The sequence below is a fragment of the Leuciscus leuciscus genome (genome assembly GCF_965113295.1).
Source record: "Leuciscus leuciscus genome assembly, chromosome: 1".
NCBI classification, from domain to species: domain Eukaryota; kingdom Metazoa; phylum Chordata; class Actinopteri; order Cypriniformes; family Leuciscidae; genus Leuciscus; species Leuciscus leuciscus.
In genome coordinates, this window is record NC_138725.1 from 49,193,164 (window position 1) to 49,207,865 (window position 14,702).

The window sequence follows — 14,702 nt, forward strand, 5'->3', positions numbered from 1 at the left end:
CTCCTCCAGTTTCCACCCCCATTCCCGTTTACTCCCAATAATTCACTATATCCTACCATGATTGGTTTCAAAATAAAAGCCTTATTATTTATGTTACACATATCCAATATTGCATTTAAATGGCCATATATATTTATCAGTTACATACCGTCACCATCCTAAAATAATTGCCCAAGTCATTTTTTCAGGTTTCTCAGAAAACACAAAAAACTGAGCCCAACTTCAGAGGTTGAGTAGATTTTCGTTCTTCTTGATGCAGCTGCCATCTTGAAAAGCTTGTAAAATGCAAAAAAAAAAAAAAAAAAAAAAAAAGCTTAAGTCACACTCTTGACATAGGCCATTATACTACAGGGGTAGAATTGCATGATCTGTTCAACTGAGGATGTAGGCGATTTTACCAGAGGTGGCCAGCATCATGAGGAGATGACGTATGCTAAAAACATTTTTTTGTCAAAAAATAACGTAGCCAATTATTTTAGGAAGGTGACGATATAACTTAAATAAATAATTAAACGAGGGTAAAAAATAGTAAATTCTTGTAACGCCCGATTCGTGTTTTAATGAATCTCTTGAGTCGGATCTTTTCAATGAATTAGATTCGTTAGCACTGTTCTACCGTTCGAAAGAACCGATTCGCGGGAAAAAAGTCGCACGCACTTGCGCTGACAGAGTGCGCACGCGCATGTCAAACTTATGTCCAGTGACTGTCGCAGTGAATTGTGGGATAGAAATTCACAGACATGGCGTCCCGTGCGCTTGCACACTGTATGCGCTCCGTCGCTCGCGCCTCTGCAAGGTTAAATCATGGCAACATGCTAACAAGATCCGCCTGCGCGCCCCTCGCCTCAAACCAGCGAGCTCTCTCTGCCGTTTCACGCGGCCAGCGGACGAGGTGGACTGACCTAGTGCGGGTGAGAGTTCTGCAGACCAGGGATGTTTGTGTGTGTGGCCTACTGGTGCTGGATTACCCAGTGACCTACCTGTGTCTTTCCGACAATCTATTCATGCATGACAGCGGGCAGCCATAGTCTCAGTTAAAATAGTGTGCATTCACAACATACATCTACCACATCAATGTGACCTGCAAGAGTTTAAACCCGTGTCATAATAATTTATAGTAGAAATAGCAACTAGTTAAGTTGACTTAATAAAACGCACTAGGAGAATACATTTTAACACGGTGCATCTTCACTGGCGGTTATTGCTCTGGCAGTCTATTATTGTAGCAATTATTAAAGGAACAATTAACGAAAAATGAAAATTCTATCATCGTGTCATTCCAAACGTGTATGACTTCATTCTGAGGAACACAAAAGATGTTGGTCATATTCACAGCCTCTTCACTTGACTGTGTGGTAAATGGCGACCAAAGCTATTAGTCTCTAACATTCTGTCCAACACTGCTGTGAAACAAAAGCAGACACATATGACAGTCTTCATACCTTCACTTGGTGGAGGGAGATTATTTTTATTCTAATGATCATTGTGTACTATAAATACTTGGTCTATGTGGCAAATTGCTTGATATGTTTCTCATTTTCACGTCATAATGTAAATGTTTGCATGTCTCTAGATTTCAGGCCCGTCTGTTCATCTGTGTCGGCGTTACGGGGATCTTCCGCCCCTCACTTTAGAGAACATCCAAGACCGTGTTATGTACGTCCTTAAGCTGTATGACAAGATCAGTCCAGATAAGGTGAGAGATACGTCTATTTGAGAGTTACAAATATTGTACTGTAACATTGCATGGGTGCACTGAAATTTGAAGGACAATTATGTGCAGTTTACCTGTAAATTGCATACCTGCCTACCACATTTCATACATTTTTCTGTGTGGATATACATATTTATTGTTACTGCATTTGCTTGGTTTACATTTGAGATATTATGCATATTCCCAGCATCAATCTCTGACATGATTGACCTTTTTTTTCCCCTTCCTCAAGCTTCAAACATCGTCTCATTTCATGAAAGATCTGGGGCTGGACAGCTTGGACCAGGTGGAGATTATCATGGCTATGGAAGATGAGTTTGGTTAGTAGGGGTTTGTTTCTCTAGTATTAAAGCATTTAACAACTGTCACATCTTATAAGCATTGAATTCTGAATTCAAAATTCAAATTCCACAGGATTTGAGATCCCAGATGCAGAGGCGGAGAAGCTTATGACTCCTGAGGAGATCGTAAAGTACATTGCGGATAAAAAAGATGTGTATGAATAGAGGTAAGTCTTATGGTACGTACGTTACCTCTGTCTTATGAGCTATAATGCCTAGATTGTAGGTAACTTACGCATGCTTGGTAATTGTATTTTTATGATCCTAAAATATCGTTTTTCTTTCCTCATTTTCACAGGTTGAAGGATTGACTCTGTATTAAACAATATGGATGTGGATCAGCTGTATCTACTCGTTGTCCAGTTTATGTCTCTTGCTTATGGTGTCAGCTGCCTTGTCATGTGTACTGCTGTATTTAATGAAAATGTCACTATAAACTCTTGGGAACTTGAGCTGAAAATAAAGCCAAGACTAAATTGTAATTCTTTGGTTTGTTATGCCACAAGTGAAGCCTCTCACTGGTCCCTCTAGTGGAAGGGAAGTAAAACGGGCACTTAATTTATAAGGTCAGTGCAGATCCTTAAAGCTGCTGTTTTTTCCATTGAAAAATTGCGTCCTTAACCAGTTTAAAATGCTCAGATGTCTGTAAGCAATTCGAAAGATGTTTCAAAATGTGTGGTGCCTTCAACACTACTTTGAGCAGCCTGACATACTGACTGAGGCAGGTAGTAGGTGAGTGTTTAGGAAACCTCAAGGTCCCCCACTTTCTGACCAGCAAGTTTCCATGACATCTGCTTATGATTACTGGATAAAGATGTTTAAAAATCATTCAAATTCAGGCTGATTCACTAAAGAATAATTTAGACTGATTTGAGGACCACTTTGGTTCACATCCACAACTTGTTCAGGCCTCGAAGTCATGTTTGAAAAATATTTCTTGGAGATTTATTTGGTGGCACATAAATTATACTGCACCGTTGAAGGTGTATTAGATCTTTAACATTTTACTGGCCAATAGAAAACTGTTCCATAATGACATCTGCATGTGGCATCACCCTTGATTTATGATTTAGTACTGCAGCAGTACTAAAGCCATCTCATGATAGTCCACCTTTATGTAAAATAAAACTACTTTTTCCAAGGCCACTGTTTGACTAGAATCTTTGTCATGTAAACATGTGATAAGCCTCTTTTAAAAGCACAGTTTATTTCGTTTGTGCGTGTAATCACTACCTTATACTACCAGTGGACAAAACATGCATCAAAATGTGCGTTAATGAGCCAGTGTTATTTGTTTTGTGAATGAATGAGGCATTTATATTGCACTTTCATATGTATTACTGTACACCCAAAACGCTTTACAATCATTTCAGGGATTCTCTCCTCAACCACCATAGAGATAAAAAATTGTAGTTTGTGTATATTAATTTTAAAGGTCTAGTAATTTTGTTTATCATATTTTATTATTGCTTTTTGAATATGTCTAGTTATTTTAGAACATCAAGTTGTGAAAACCAGAAATGTTGCTTTGGCAACTGCTTGTTTTTTTGGGGGAATTTTATTTCAAGTAACAAATGTTTTTGGCTTTATGTAACTATAATAATCCTGTAAATAAGTGATGATTGTCTTCAACATTTTCCTTTGGAGCTCTCCAAAAAAAAAAAAAAACCCTAACAATACAACTTTCTCATAAAGCATAATATTAATTACACTCCACATAAATGTTTTGTGAAGAGGCCCTTGGCAACTTAAGTAACTACATATTTGCACAAGTTTAATGCCAAAATGTGGCATTTGATGAAGATTTGAGCGTTTTCCAATTGCATTTGCAGTAAAAGTATATTAAAGAAAGAGATAAAAAAAAATTAAAAAATCATTTCACACCATGTCACTGTTAGGCTTTATTGCGGGTTGTACCCAAGTTATACAGCTTTGTATTCCGATATCAAGATCAGGACTTTACAAACAGTTATCAGTCTACAAGTACAGCCAACAAAAGACCTAAAAACTACTCTATTACCTCAACTACCTCGTTACATATGCACTTAAGGGTACTAAAATTGAAAACCAAGCAACAAAGAAGGAAAAAAGAAAAAGAAAACAGCATTACAGGAAACATTCATCACTACACATTTGAGTATCTACCATGTATTACTAGACTAAACCTTGTGTCAATTGTTACCAATACAAATAAGGATTGTCCTTCAAAAAGTGCAGTTCCCCAAGTTAAAATTCTAAGATGACCCCAGGAAGACGCTGAAAAGAACTTCCTGCTCATTTAAGTTATCTTATTGATGTTTATTTCTATTCATTTTCAAACAGTCTATCAAAGCAGTGTGCATATAGGTTACATGTGAGCAAAACTATTTCTGGACAGACCACTAGAAGAATTTGCTATTCCACAGCCCGTTCAGTGAGGAGCGCTGTGAAAAAGGAAATGTTAATGCAACCCTCCATTTGCTACAACTGGCCAATTTTTGTGACAAAAACAAAATAATTTTTTTGATCATGGCACATTACAGGAATCGTATTTTTAAATCCGAACCACTACCGTGGTCAGGATTTCATTAAGCAAAGACACAAACATGGAAGCCTCAACTCTACACTGCATAGACTCTCTTAGAATTTCCCCATGGTGGAAGCTTCGATTTAAACTCTCGTTCATCCATTTCTTGTGCTGGTTTTACTAAAGCTTTTTGGGTTTATAATAACATGACAGCAATACTCACAGTTTAAGTCAATTGCCTTAGCACATTGTTCAACAGTAGGAACCATTTAAAAGACATGGGTATATTTGCTCACAGGATAAATCAGAAAAGAATGACAATTTCAGTACAAAAGTAGAATGTCAGGCCAAGTCACTTTTTCATTTCCTCTACGTTCAACCTATAAAAATGGGGATTGTACATTGCTCATGAATATCCTCAAAACATCCATTTTGCAAGTGACATTTGAAGCATATACATTGTCCAGCTTTTACAAAACAAATCCCTTTCCTCCCCCTACTTGATAATTTGGCATGACAGTGGATTATCAAAATGTCTCAGCATGACAGTTCGGTCTAACACCAAACAGCTGCACATACATAAAACAAAATTAAGAGGAGGGGGTGGGGGGAAAGAAAAAAAAACAAAAAAACAAAATTAATAATTAAAGTGGAAACAAACTGGGTGCCAATGGCTTTTCCGTATGCTTTCACAGTTCACTTCAGAAAAACAAAGCCACGAATAATAGGGAAACTAGCATGTTTGCCAAGACGGCAGGAAAGAACCCATTCAGAACCATTGGTAAAGCTCAGCGCCGCACCTCCAGAAAGGACACACGCTATCCTGGATGCATACGAACATGTAACTGAAGCACAAAAGATTGAGAAATCCACATCGAGGGAGTAAACAAAGTCACGGCAATCCGATCGGTCATACCTGCAGTTATACGCCCCCATACAAGAGGAGAATACTCGGGCTCCTGATGCGCAGGAATGGAGTGGACCACTCAAACACGCAGGCACAAACGCACGCTTTAAAGAGTCTAGCCAATGTACACAAAGAATAAAAGACAAACAAAAGGCCCGTCCAGTCTCCAAAGCTACAGTCTGCCTCCAGAACACAAATACAGTACAAGCTTCTCTAGTTCATTATGTACACCAAGTGCAATTCCAAAAACTCATTTTCGGCTTTCGTTATGTAGTTTCTCTCCAATGTTCCACTTAAAATTAGTCAGACAAACAAAATGAGATAAGCCAGGTCTGGAATTAAGTAAACAAATCCTTTGATTGAAGTATATTTGGTAAAGCGGTTACTTAAAATGGTTCAATACTGGCACGCAACCATAAAGTGAGGGTAATACTCAGGGTTTTGTACGATGAGTCATTAAATATGGATAAGTTAACACCACGCAAGTTCTACTTCTCAAATAAAACAAACTGGAGAAAAACAAACAACAACAACAACAACAACAACAGCTTAAACAAATATTAAGGTCCATGGCTTAGCCTAATGCTGACATCTTTCTCTCCCTCTCGCTCTTGAAGCGTCTCATAAATTGTGCACCTAAAATATAGTACAATAAAAGGTAAATAGTCTGTAAATCTATGCACATTATTTTAACTACCAGCAATAGATTACATTCACCTCTAATCCAGCCTTCCTTGGCCACAAGTACAGAGGCAAGCCATTTTCAATGACAAACCAGCTTTGAGGAAGGGGGAAAAGGGGAGGGAAAGGGGAAGAAAAAAAACAAAAAATAAAATAAAATAAAAATAAAATGGTAATGAGCAGCCAAAACATTAATTTATTAATATTGTAAGGAACTTCAGATTAACACAACCAAACTGTACACATTACAATCATTTTCTATTTGTAAACAGTTAAAAGCCACTTGACTTGTTGCATCTTCGGACACAATTTGAATCAAGGCAATGAAATGTGGACGACTTTTGCACTGTTAAAATAACCAAACAAGATTTTCTTTAACACCAGCTCTGGCGATGAGGAAAATATATATATGTATATATGTGTGTGTGTGTATGTATATATATATATATATATATATATATATATATATATATATATATATATATTCAAACAATGTATATGCAAATTGCGGAAACATATAAAACATTACTTCAGACAAAGAAAAAGCGATTCTGTAGGCCGAGTCAGTGGCCACAGTATGCATAGTTACAGATTTCTGCTTTTTCTTATGACTTTTGACAGTTACTTCGACAGTCACAAAGCGAAAAACATTGAGCCACTCAGTGGGAAAAAGGGAAGGACTAGATAGTGATTCAGCAAACCATATCCACTCATTAATAAAAAGACAGCATATTCGAAAAGCAGTATGTAGAATGTCTCCAGCTTAAAGCAGTTATTTGGCAGAGAAAAACTTACAGAGCTATAAGTAGTTTCAGTGCTAAAAGTTGGATTTTCCTACAAGGAGTTTCTATGGGGGAAAACTGGCTATATTTCCTGAGAACCATGCTGGTTATTTAGCAGACAAGAGGAATAGATAAAATAACCAATGACATGGCCAAACACTGATCAGTATTCCCAGAGATAGAAAGCTTCGTCTTCATCCTCAAGATTTTTTTTTTTTTTAGTTTTCTTTTGTCGTTTTTTGTTCTTTTTTTGTTCTTTTTTTGTATTTTATAATTTTTATATGATTTTAAAAAAATTCTTTATGCATTTTTTTTTTTTTTTCATTTAAAATAAAAGGAAGAATGACCATACTTTCCCCCTCAAAACGTTTTGTAAACAAGAGGGCACAATGTGACGCCTCCAAAACAAAATTGAAAGCCTATTTTGAAAGTGCTGTTCCCCCTGGCTTGCAGGTCGGGTTTGCAAGTCACAGCTGTGGCTACAGTTTTTTACACTGCAGAGCTAAATTCTTTAGTTTTAAAACAAAATTGGTGCAATACTTATTTATGTAATATCATCAAATAATCCTAAGTCAGCATCTATATCTTGATCTCAAACTCCACAATACCACAATAAGGTAGGCGTACATCAAGGCATAGTAGAGCGCACACTTTAAGAACATCCTTGAGTAAACAACTACACTGGAACTGTCGGCTCCCTCCATATTGCAGATTATACTGAGAAAAACCACATTCAGTGCAAAGTTAAAAAAGCTCAAACTCCAACATTGTCAGCAAACAAAATGCAAATAATAAAAACAAAACGAAAAGAATTGGAATTCAAATAAACATGATGAATAAACAGATGAGCTCAACTGAAGCTTTTTTTCTGTATGAAGAGCACTACCTGGAAGTGTAAATACATCCTTTCACATTATAGAATTGGCCTGCATGATTCAAGTATTCAAACTGATATGTTTTGGGCTAAAACAAAGTGGACATATGTGCAGAAAAAAACGTAACTTGTTTCCACAGGGTGACCCCGCATTGTTTTTGTTTTTTTGTAAGTGAAGAAAGTCTAACTAGTGCCATTTGATTTTTTTTATATATAATATATATATGGTCATATGATTATGATTAACTACTTCCACATTGAGGTCACGGGTTTGTATGTTTTTGTTTTTTTTTGTTGTTTTTTGTTTTTAAGTCAGAAGGTGAAAGATGCTCTACATGGACTCCCCACCTCCCATCAGATGGTCAACAGGAAGGAAGGAGCTGATGGGGGAGGGACTGTTGATTCTCCCTCCCTCACCACCACTGGGGCTGCCCCACAGGCTCGTGGAGTAATTGGGAACGCCCCAGAGAGACGAGCCGTGCAGGTCTCCGCTGCCAGCTCCTGACAGCCCGCTGCCGTTCCAGTGATTTGGATCAGTGCGGTTTGGGAAGGGGTGCGAACCCTCGATGGATCCGATCCGATTCTGAGAAGAGCCCAGCGTCTGCCAGCTGGGAGAGGCAGTCATTGACTGACCTTGTGCAAAGAAACGATTAATTTCCTCTTCACTAGCAAACTCTGCAAGAATAGTAGTGTTCCCTAAAACACACCTGAGGAGGAAGAGGAAGAGCAGAGCCTTTATCAGTATTGTGCCTTACACTCTCATAGAAGTCTGTGTGAACTCCAGCATGTGGTTCTGAGAATCTGGAAACCGCTTTGCATAGAGGTTGCCACATTATTATAGTTTTTTCAACCGAATAAGTAAACAGGTTGATAAACTTCAGTCAGGACCCTTAAAGGGTTAGTTCACCCAAAAATTTAAATTCTGAAGTGACGAGAAAAATAAAAAAACAACTTTATTCAACAATCTCTTCCCTTCCATGTCAGTTTGCTACGCTGATCACATGGTAAACAGTGCCACACACCACAACATGTGATGCTGAAGCAGGAGCCGGCCAATAATGAGCCGGCATTCTGACGTAGAACCTGTATAGAGTGTAGCAAACTGACATGGAAGAGAGGAGATTGTTCTTTTTAGTGGGAGTGGGGAGAGAACTAAGAAGTGAGAACTGAGAAGATGCCTCTCACGATCATTTGATGGGAAAGTGTGAAAGGTAAGCCATTCATTTGGCGTCATTGGTAAGGCACTTTTACGTTTTCTCGTTGGTTTCTCACGATTCGGACATCCAGGAAATGAACATTTTAGAACCATTTTAAACACTACATCCGAGACCCATCCGCGTCATCTTCTCAGTTCTCGCACATGCGTCATGGCGCTCGTAAACTCACTCAGAGGCCCACACGGAAGAAAATGAATCGTTGAATAAAGTCGCTATTTTTGCGCACAAAAAATATTCTCGTCGCTTGATAAACTTAAGATGCAGATGCAATTGCCTAGAAGCCTATGAAGGAGTGAGCAAGCAACAGATTTCATCAAAAATATCTTAATTTGTGTTCCGAAGATGAACGAAAGTCTTACGGGGTTGGAACAACATGAGGTTGAGTAATTACTGACAGAAATCAAAATTTTGGGTGAACTAAACCTTTAAGGTTTTGAAATGACATGAAGGTGAGTATTTAATGACAATTTTCATTTTTGGGTGAACTAACCCTTTTATGTAATGACTTCCAATTAAGGAATATATATTTACACACATAGTTTAAAACTCATTTAAAAATAAAACACGACTGAACAGTATCATGCATATCCCCTTTAGACCTTATTCAGAGCAGCGCCATGCCAGGTATGAAGCGGGGCTGTGAGGGATAGACACGTTTTAAATGGCATCCGCTGTTAAAAGCTGTATAAAGCTCCTAGATCACTTATAATTTTCCAAAGCTCATATTGTCTGGGATTTTTTGTCTACTGAAATTTCTCAGAAAGACATTTTTGCAGTGTTTAGTCGGCTGATCAATCCAAAAACATATTACATAACAGTACAACCCACTGAAGAGATGTATGTCTATCCCTCACAGGCTCGCTTTTATTCTTGTTAAAAATCAAAGATGTGAATAAGGTCTATAGTGCAGTGGATCTAAACCAGGGGGCCGGGGCAAACTGTAAAGGGAGCTTCAGGAAGTGCCATGTAACTTGATGCTCCATTGGCAATTGTATAATGAATATACATTTTCTAGCTGTGCTAAACAAAAATATTTCCTCAAGTTAAAATTCTTCTCTTTTATCTTTCAAATTAATGGAGGTGTTCAGGACCACTGCAATAATAAACTGCATAAGCTGATTTTTTTTAAATAGAAGAAAAATATTATTGAAGATGAACTGACAGTCATTCAATTTTATATAAGAATGTATCAAACCTCAGAAATAGTAGCCATGTACCAACAAAAGAAAACATGAACTTGCAGTAGGGCTGTGCGATATAGCTAAAAACTATCACGATATAATGTTTCATATCGTTCGGTATCGATAATTATTGACTTTTTTTTAAAGACAAGCAGAAGAGTTTCAAAACCTTAAGAGTTTGTATTTAAACCACTGTTTTTATTATTTATTTATCCAAATTATTAAGGCAAACAACAAATGATATTAGTTTTAGCAGTCAAAAACAAAAGTAAAATGTAAACAAAAATATCTTCTTTAGGTCTTATTTTAAGATAAGTAAGAGTTAAAGAAACTCTTGAAGTTAAATAAAATGTTACAAAATGTGTGCAATGTAAAAGTGTAATCGTAGAACAATCAAGGCAAACTTTGAGGTAGATCAACATCGGTAATAAGTAGGGGTGTAGGCTAATGGTTCACAAAATTCACGGTTTGGTTTGATGGTCACGGTTCGGTATGTTTTCGATACAGCTAAAAGAAAGAAATGCCAGAGAAATCCTTGATTTAAAAAAATATATATATTAAAAGAATATTTATTTATAAATAAATGCGAATTTTCTTACATCTTGAAACTTTTATTTTATGAATGGGGGTAATCTTTGAAGGATAAACAAATAATGTTTTGATGATTATTACATTAAAAATAACATTTCAATATTATAATATTTGAGTTTTGAAGTGCTGGAAAAAGATGTGTGATGTACTTGAAAGCATTTTACTATTTCTGCCAAACTTCCATGGTTACAGTTAGTGTTACTACATTAAATCCATGGTGAATGTTGCTGATCTGTGGACTTAAAGCCTATAACTAGTTCATTCATGACAATGTTTCTCCTGGTTTCCACGCCAGCGCTGTTTGATCTATAGACATCTACGGTTAATAACGGAGAAATTTGAATGCTTCTCACTAAATTTCGCAGTGATGTGGCGAATTATTTGAATGCTGAATGCTTTCTTTACTGGACCTCTTAGCGCTGTGTAGTAACAGTGTCGCTTGATCAAGATCGGCTCGCGCTGCACTGACATTGGTCCAAACTGAGCGTGAAACACAAAATAACGAGTATCGCAGTTTTCGTTACGCTTCCATTACATTTGTCATGTGATGTTGGGCAACGTTGTAGTGGTCGTGCCATATTTAACTTCGCAGTCCACTTACAACTTACAGTCAAATGGAACGCACCTTCAGTCAACATGATGTGTTGAGCGCAGTTAATGGTTGCATAGCAACGAAAAGACGCCACGGGAGCGCTTTGGAAAGGAGGAGAAAGAGGCATAGCCGCGCTTTCCACGTGTTTTTAGATGCGATATGTGAACGGCCACTAAGATCTACGCATTTTAATGAAAATATCGAGCGCTATATTTTTTTATATCGATAAATACCAATACCATTTTATCGCCCAGCCCTAACTTGCAGTCTTAAGCTGTACATTATGAAAATTTTGATTCTTACAATTATAAACCAATCAAAGCTTTTGATGAATATAGTTTTTAAAGGTAGAAGTGGTCAAGTTATGTATAGCTAAATTTAATGCACTCACCTCCTCTTACACTGCTATTATTAATTATTAGCAATCATAATATGATTTCTGTTCTTCACCTGCATTGAAAAAAAAGATAGACTTACATGTGCAGTGACTTCTGGGCTTTTGCCGCCTCCTCCTTAGAGCTGTAGCAGACCACAGCATTGCCATGGGGAAGGTTCAGATGGAATGTGATCAGTGGACCGTGCTGCATGCACAGAGTTCGCAAGGTGGAGCCATCAATCTGCAAAACATGTTACACTATAAATGATTTTGCTGTGGCGTTATATATAAAAAAGATATCTAGATTTCTAGTATTTCCTTTAATAACAGCCATTACTTACAAAATGGCTAATGAGAGTTGGCCATTGAGAATTATTACAAACTTGATCATAATGAAATCATATTTACATGAGCAGGGCTACATTTACGTCCAAATGATGCAACACACAACCTAATATGTAGCTAAATATTGCCTATATCGTCTGAATTCAGTCAGACATTCAGAATAAGTGTTTGTGTGCCTGACAGATATTAGCTTTTCCTTCTAAACTTCTAAAAAAGTATAAATAATCTATATTAGCGATTGATGATTTTTCATAAAACCCTAAACTGCAAAATACAGTGTTGATAAATAATTTTATGCTGCATTTTCAATGTGTTTCGCACTGAAAAAAATCATGAGTGCTGAAACAGGCAATGTGAATGCTATGGACTGTTAAAATGAGCCCATACAGTCCAAATCATTAAACTTCTTACCTGAGGTGTGAGGTTTTTGAGAACAAGCCAATTAGTTCTCCCTGAGCTGCTGTCACCCCAGCTGGAACCTGTGAACAATGATCATTTCAGGTCTCTCTCAGTTCTTTAAACTCTACAGTACAGACGCTGTTAAAAGAGTTTGTAAAGGTGAAAGGGAATATAACTGTGACTAACCAGAGTTGAATCTGGATTCAGAGCCACCCCAGCCTGCCAGTCTCAGAGAACCGTTGTCCCAAGATGAGGGTTGTTTCTGGCCAGTCAGGCCAGGTGGAGGGCGGGACGGAGCAGAGATGCCTTTCGAAGGGAGAGGAACCTTCCACAGCTCATGAGCCAAAGAGGTGTTGGTGACTGTACCAGGAGACCATTTGGAGTCACTGTTTCTGGCTGCAGGGAAGAAAACAAAGTTAATGGACTGTATTTGAACCGTAGGCCTGTGTGGCTCGGCCTAAATAGTTGCACACCAACCTGAAGTGCTTTGTGCTGTACTGCTGAGGGAACTATTGTGGTTGGAGGCACGAATGGATGTCCAGGCACTATTTGAAGGCAGCGTGGTGTTAAGTGATGAGGATGGCCCTGGAAGAACAGAAAAATTTACTCAGAAAATTACAGTACCATTACATTTTCTTTAATGGTCTTTGAGCAAAGTCTCTTACACCAAGGCTGCATTTATTTGATCAAAAATATCAAATAAGGATCACAATATCAGAAATATTGTGAAATTTTACAATTTAATATTACTTGTCTATTTTAATATATTTCAAGTTTAAGATTTTACTGTTACTTTTGATCAATTTAATGCATCCTTGCTAAATAAAAATGTATTTCTTTAAAAAAAAAAATCTTACTGACCACAAACTTTTGACCAGTACTTTATAATGATATATAGCTGGTTTAACAGATCACTTACCATTGTTCCTGTCCCTGAGGTGATCAACATCCCGGACTGTATTAATGGAGAGATTATTAATCACACTGCCAGGAGTGACAAATGGGTCAGTTTCAGGATCAATGTTTGGATATCCTTTCCAGGGCTCACCAGGACGGAACTCTGTCAAATAAACATAACATGGTGAGCTCGTTCATGCCACAATGGCACAGCGCCATGCTTAACCAGCTGAGCATCTCTGTAATATTCTATTTCAGTGAAAGATTAGATTGGAACATGTAAATCATTTATGAAGCAAATGGGTCTGAACCTGGTGGCCAGTTGACATTGGTGGAACCATGAGGTGATTTGGCACGGCTGGGCCAGCCATCTCCCACAGAGCCAGGAGGACTGATGGGAGTGTTACTGGCATTCATGAAGTCATATGGACCAAAGGGCGAGTCTTCAAGCCTCAGGCCAGATGTTATAGCACCTATAGTAAAATAATATCCATTAGACTTTTCAATCACATTGTTTGATGAGATAAGATTAGGGCTGCACAACTGACTAAAAATGATTACTGTTGATTTTTATCCTTGATAATATAATGCATTCTTAAACAGAAAAAAAATTCAAACAGAACATTTAGATGGAATGCACTAATTGATACTTGTCACAATTAATCAAGCGGTCATATATACTTTTTCATATCAGCTGTGAAGCTATGACTGATTACAAAAAAGGGGTTATCAAATAGGGAAACCCACCAGATTTGCTGGGGTTTTGATCAAGTGGCGAGTTAACGGAGATATCCATGGCAGTCCACTTCTTCAGACGGGACTGTGGCTCCTTAAAACCAACACTACTTATGTCGAGGTTGCTTACATTCAAGTTTGAGTTCAAACCTAGAGGAATACAACAAAAGTAAATTAAAAAACAAGAAAATGCACATCCTGACAGAAAATTAATTTAACAACATTTCTGGTATCCAGGAATTAAGAGCAGCAGCAGCTCTAACAAAAATATCATATCAGCATTACATTCAATTTAAATGCACCCAGTGTTTTGGATATATCAAAGTATTGAATTTTTAAAAAATTCGAATTATTTATTATGGTGACAGCGTCGCAACTCAATACTTTGGCTTTTATGTAACACTGTTCACACCACCATGGCAGCCGCATTGTTGCCAACACTGATTGCCAACAAACAAAAAATTACAGAGTGCACAAAAACTGGGAAAACAAAGGAGACAAGCAAAAACAACCTTATTATTGTCAAGCGGCAGAAATTATAAGTACAAGCACCATACGTATGCC

At 37.5% G+C, this 14,702-nt stretch overlaps 2 protein-coding genes across 5 annotated transcripts in view; one reads left to right on the forward strand and one right to left on the reverse strand.

Moving 5' to 3' along the window:
• The first annotated feature begins 710 nt into the window (after positions 1–710).
• On the forward strand, positions 711–2,537 carry ndufab1b (NADH:ubiquinone oxidoreductase subunit AB1b). Its single transcript, XM_082176905.1, has 5 exons — positions 711–911; positions 1,574–1,696; positions 1,947–2,034; positions 2,129–2,222; positions 2,354–2,537. Exons 1-4 carry the CDS (start codon positions 741–743, stop codon positions 2,218–2,220), a joined length of 474 nt encoding a protein of 157 aa, XP_082033031.1. The 5' UTR covers positions 711–740; the 3' UTR covers positions 2,221–2,222; positions 2,354–2,537.
• A 1,406-nt stretch (positions 2,538–3,943) lies between these two features.
• Positions 3,944–14,702, reverse strand: part of LOC309503974 (trinucleotide repeat-containing gene 6A protein-like) — a 42,516-nt gene continuing 31,757 nt past the window's right edge. For all 4 annotated transcript variants that reach the window (XM_082176849.1, XM_082176846.1, XM_082176847.1 and 1 more), the window contains 8 exons: positions 14,151–14,288; positions 13,715–13,876; positions 13,426–13,566; positions 12,984–13,091; positions 12,693–12,902; positions 12,519–12,586; positions 11,864–12,003; positions 3,944–8,512 (listed from right to left, as the gene is read on the reverse strand). In XM_082176849.1, the coding sequence (XP_082032975.1) occupies positions 8,137–8,512; positions 11,864–12,003; positions 12,519–12,586; positions 12,693–12,902; positions 12,984–13,091; positions 13,426–13,566; positions 13,715–13,876; positions 14,151–14,288 (1,343 nt within the window). In that variant the 3' untranslated portion in view covers positions 3,944–8,136. The remainder of the gene's footprint in view (positions 8,513–11,863; positions 12,004–12,518; positions 12,587–12,692; positions 12,903–12,983; positions 13,092–13,425; positions 13,567–13,714; positions 13,877–14,150; positions 14,289–14,702) is intronic.

Bases quoted from the DNA above. Each gene is read 5' to 3' on its own strand.
- ndufab1b (XM_082176905.1), top strand. From the start codon at position 741: ATGGCGTCCCGTGCGCTTGCACACTGTATGCGCTCCGTCGCTCGCGCC. The intron at 912-1,573 runs GTGAGAGTTCTG...GCATGTCTCTAG, and splicing joins GGTGGACTGACCTAGTGCGG to ATTTCAGGCCCGTCTGTTCA. The intron at 1,697-1,946 runs GTGAGAGATACG...CCCTTCCTCAAG, and splicing joins ACAAGATCAGTCCAGATAAG to CTTCAAACATCGTCTCATTT.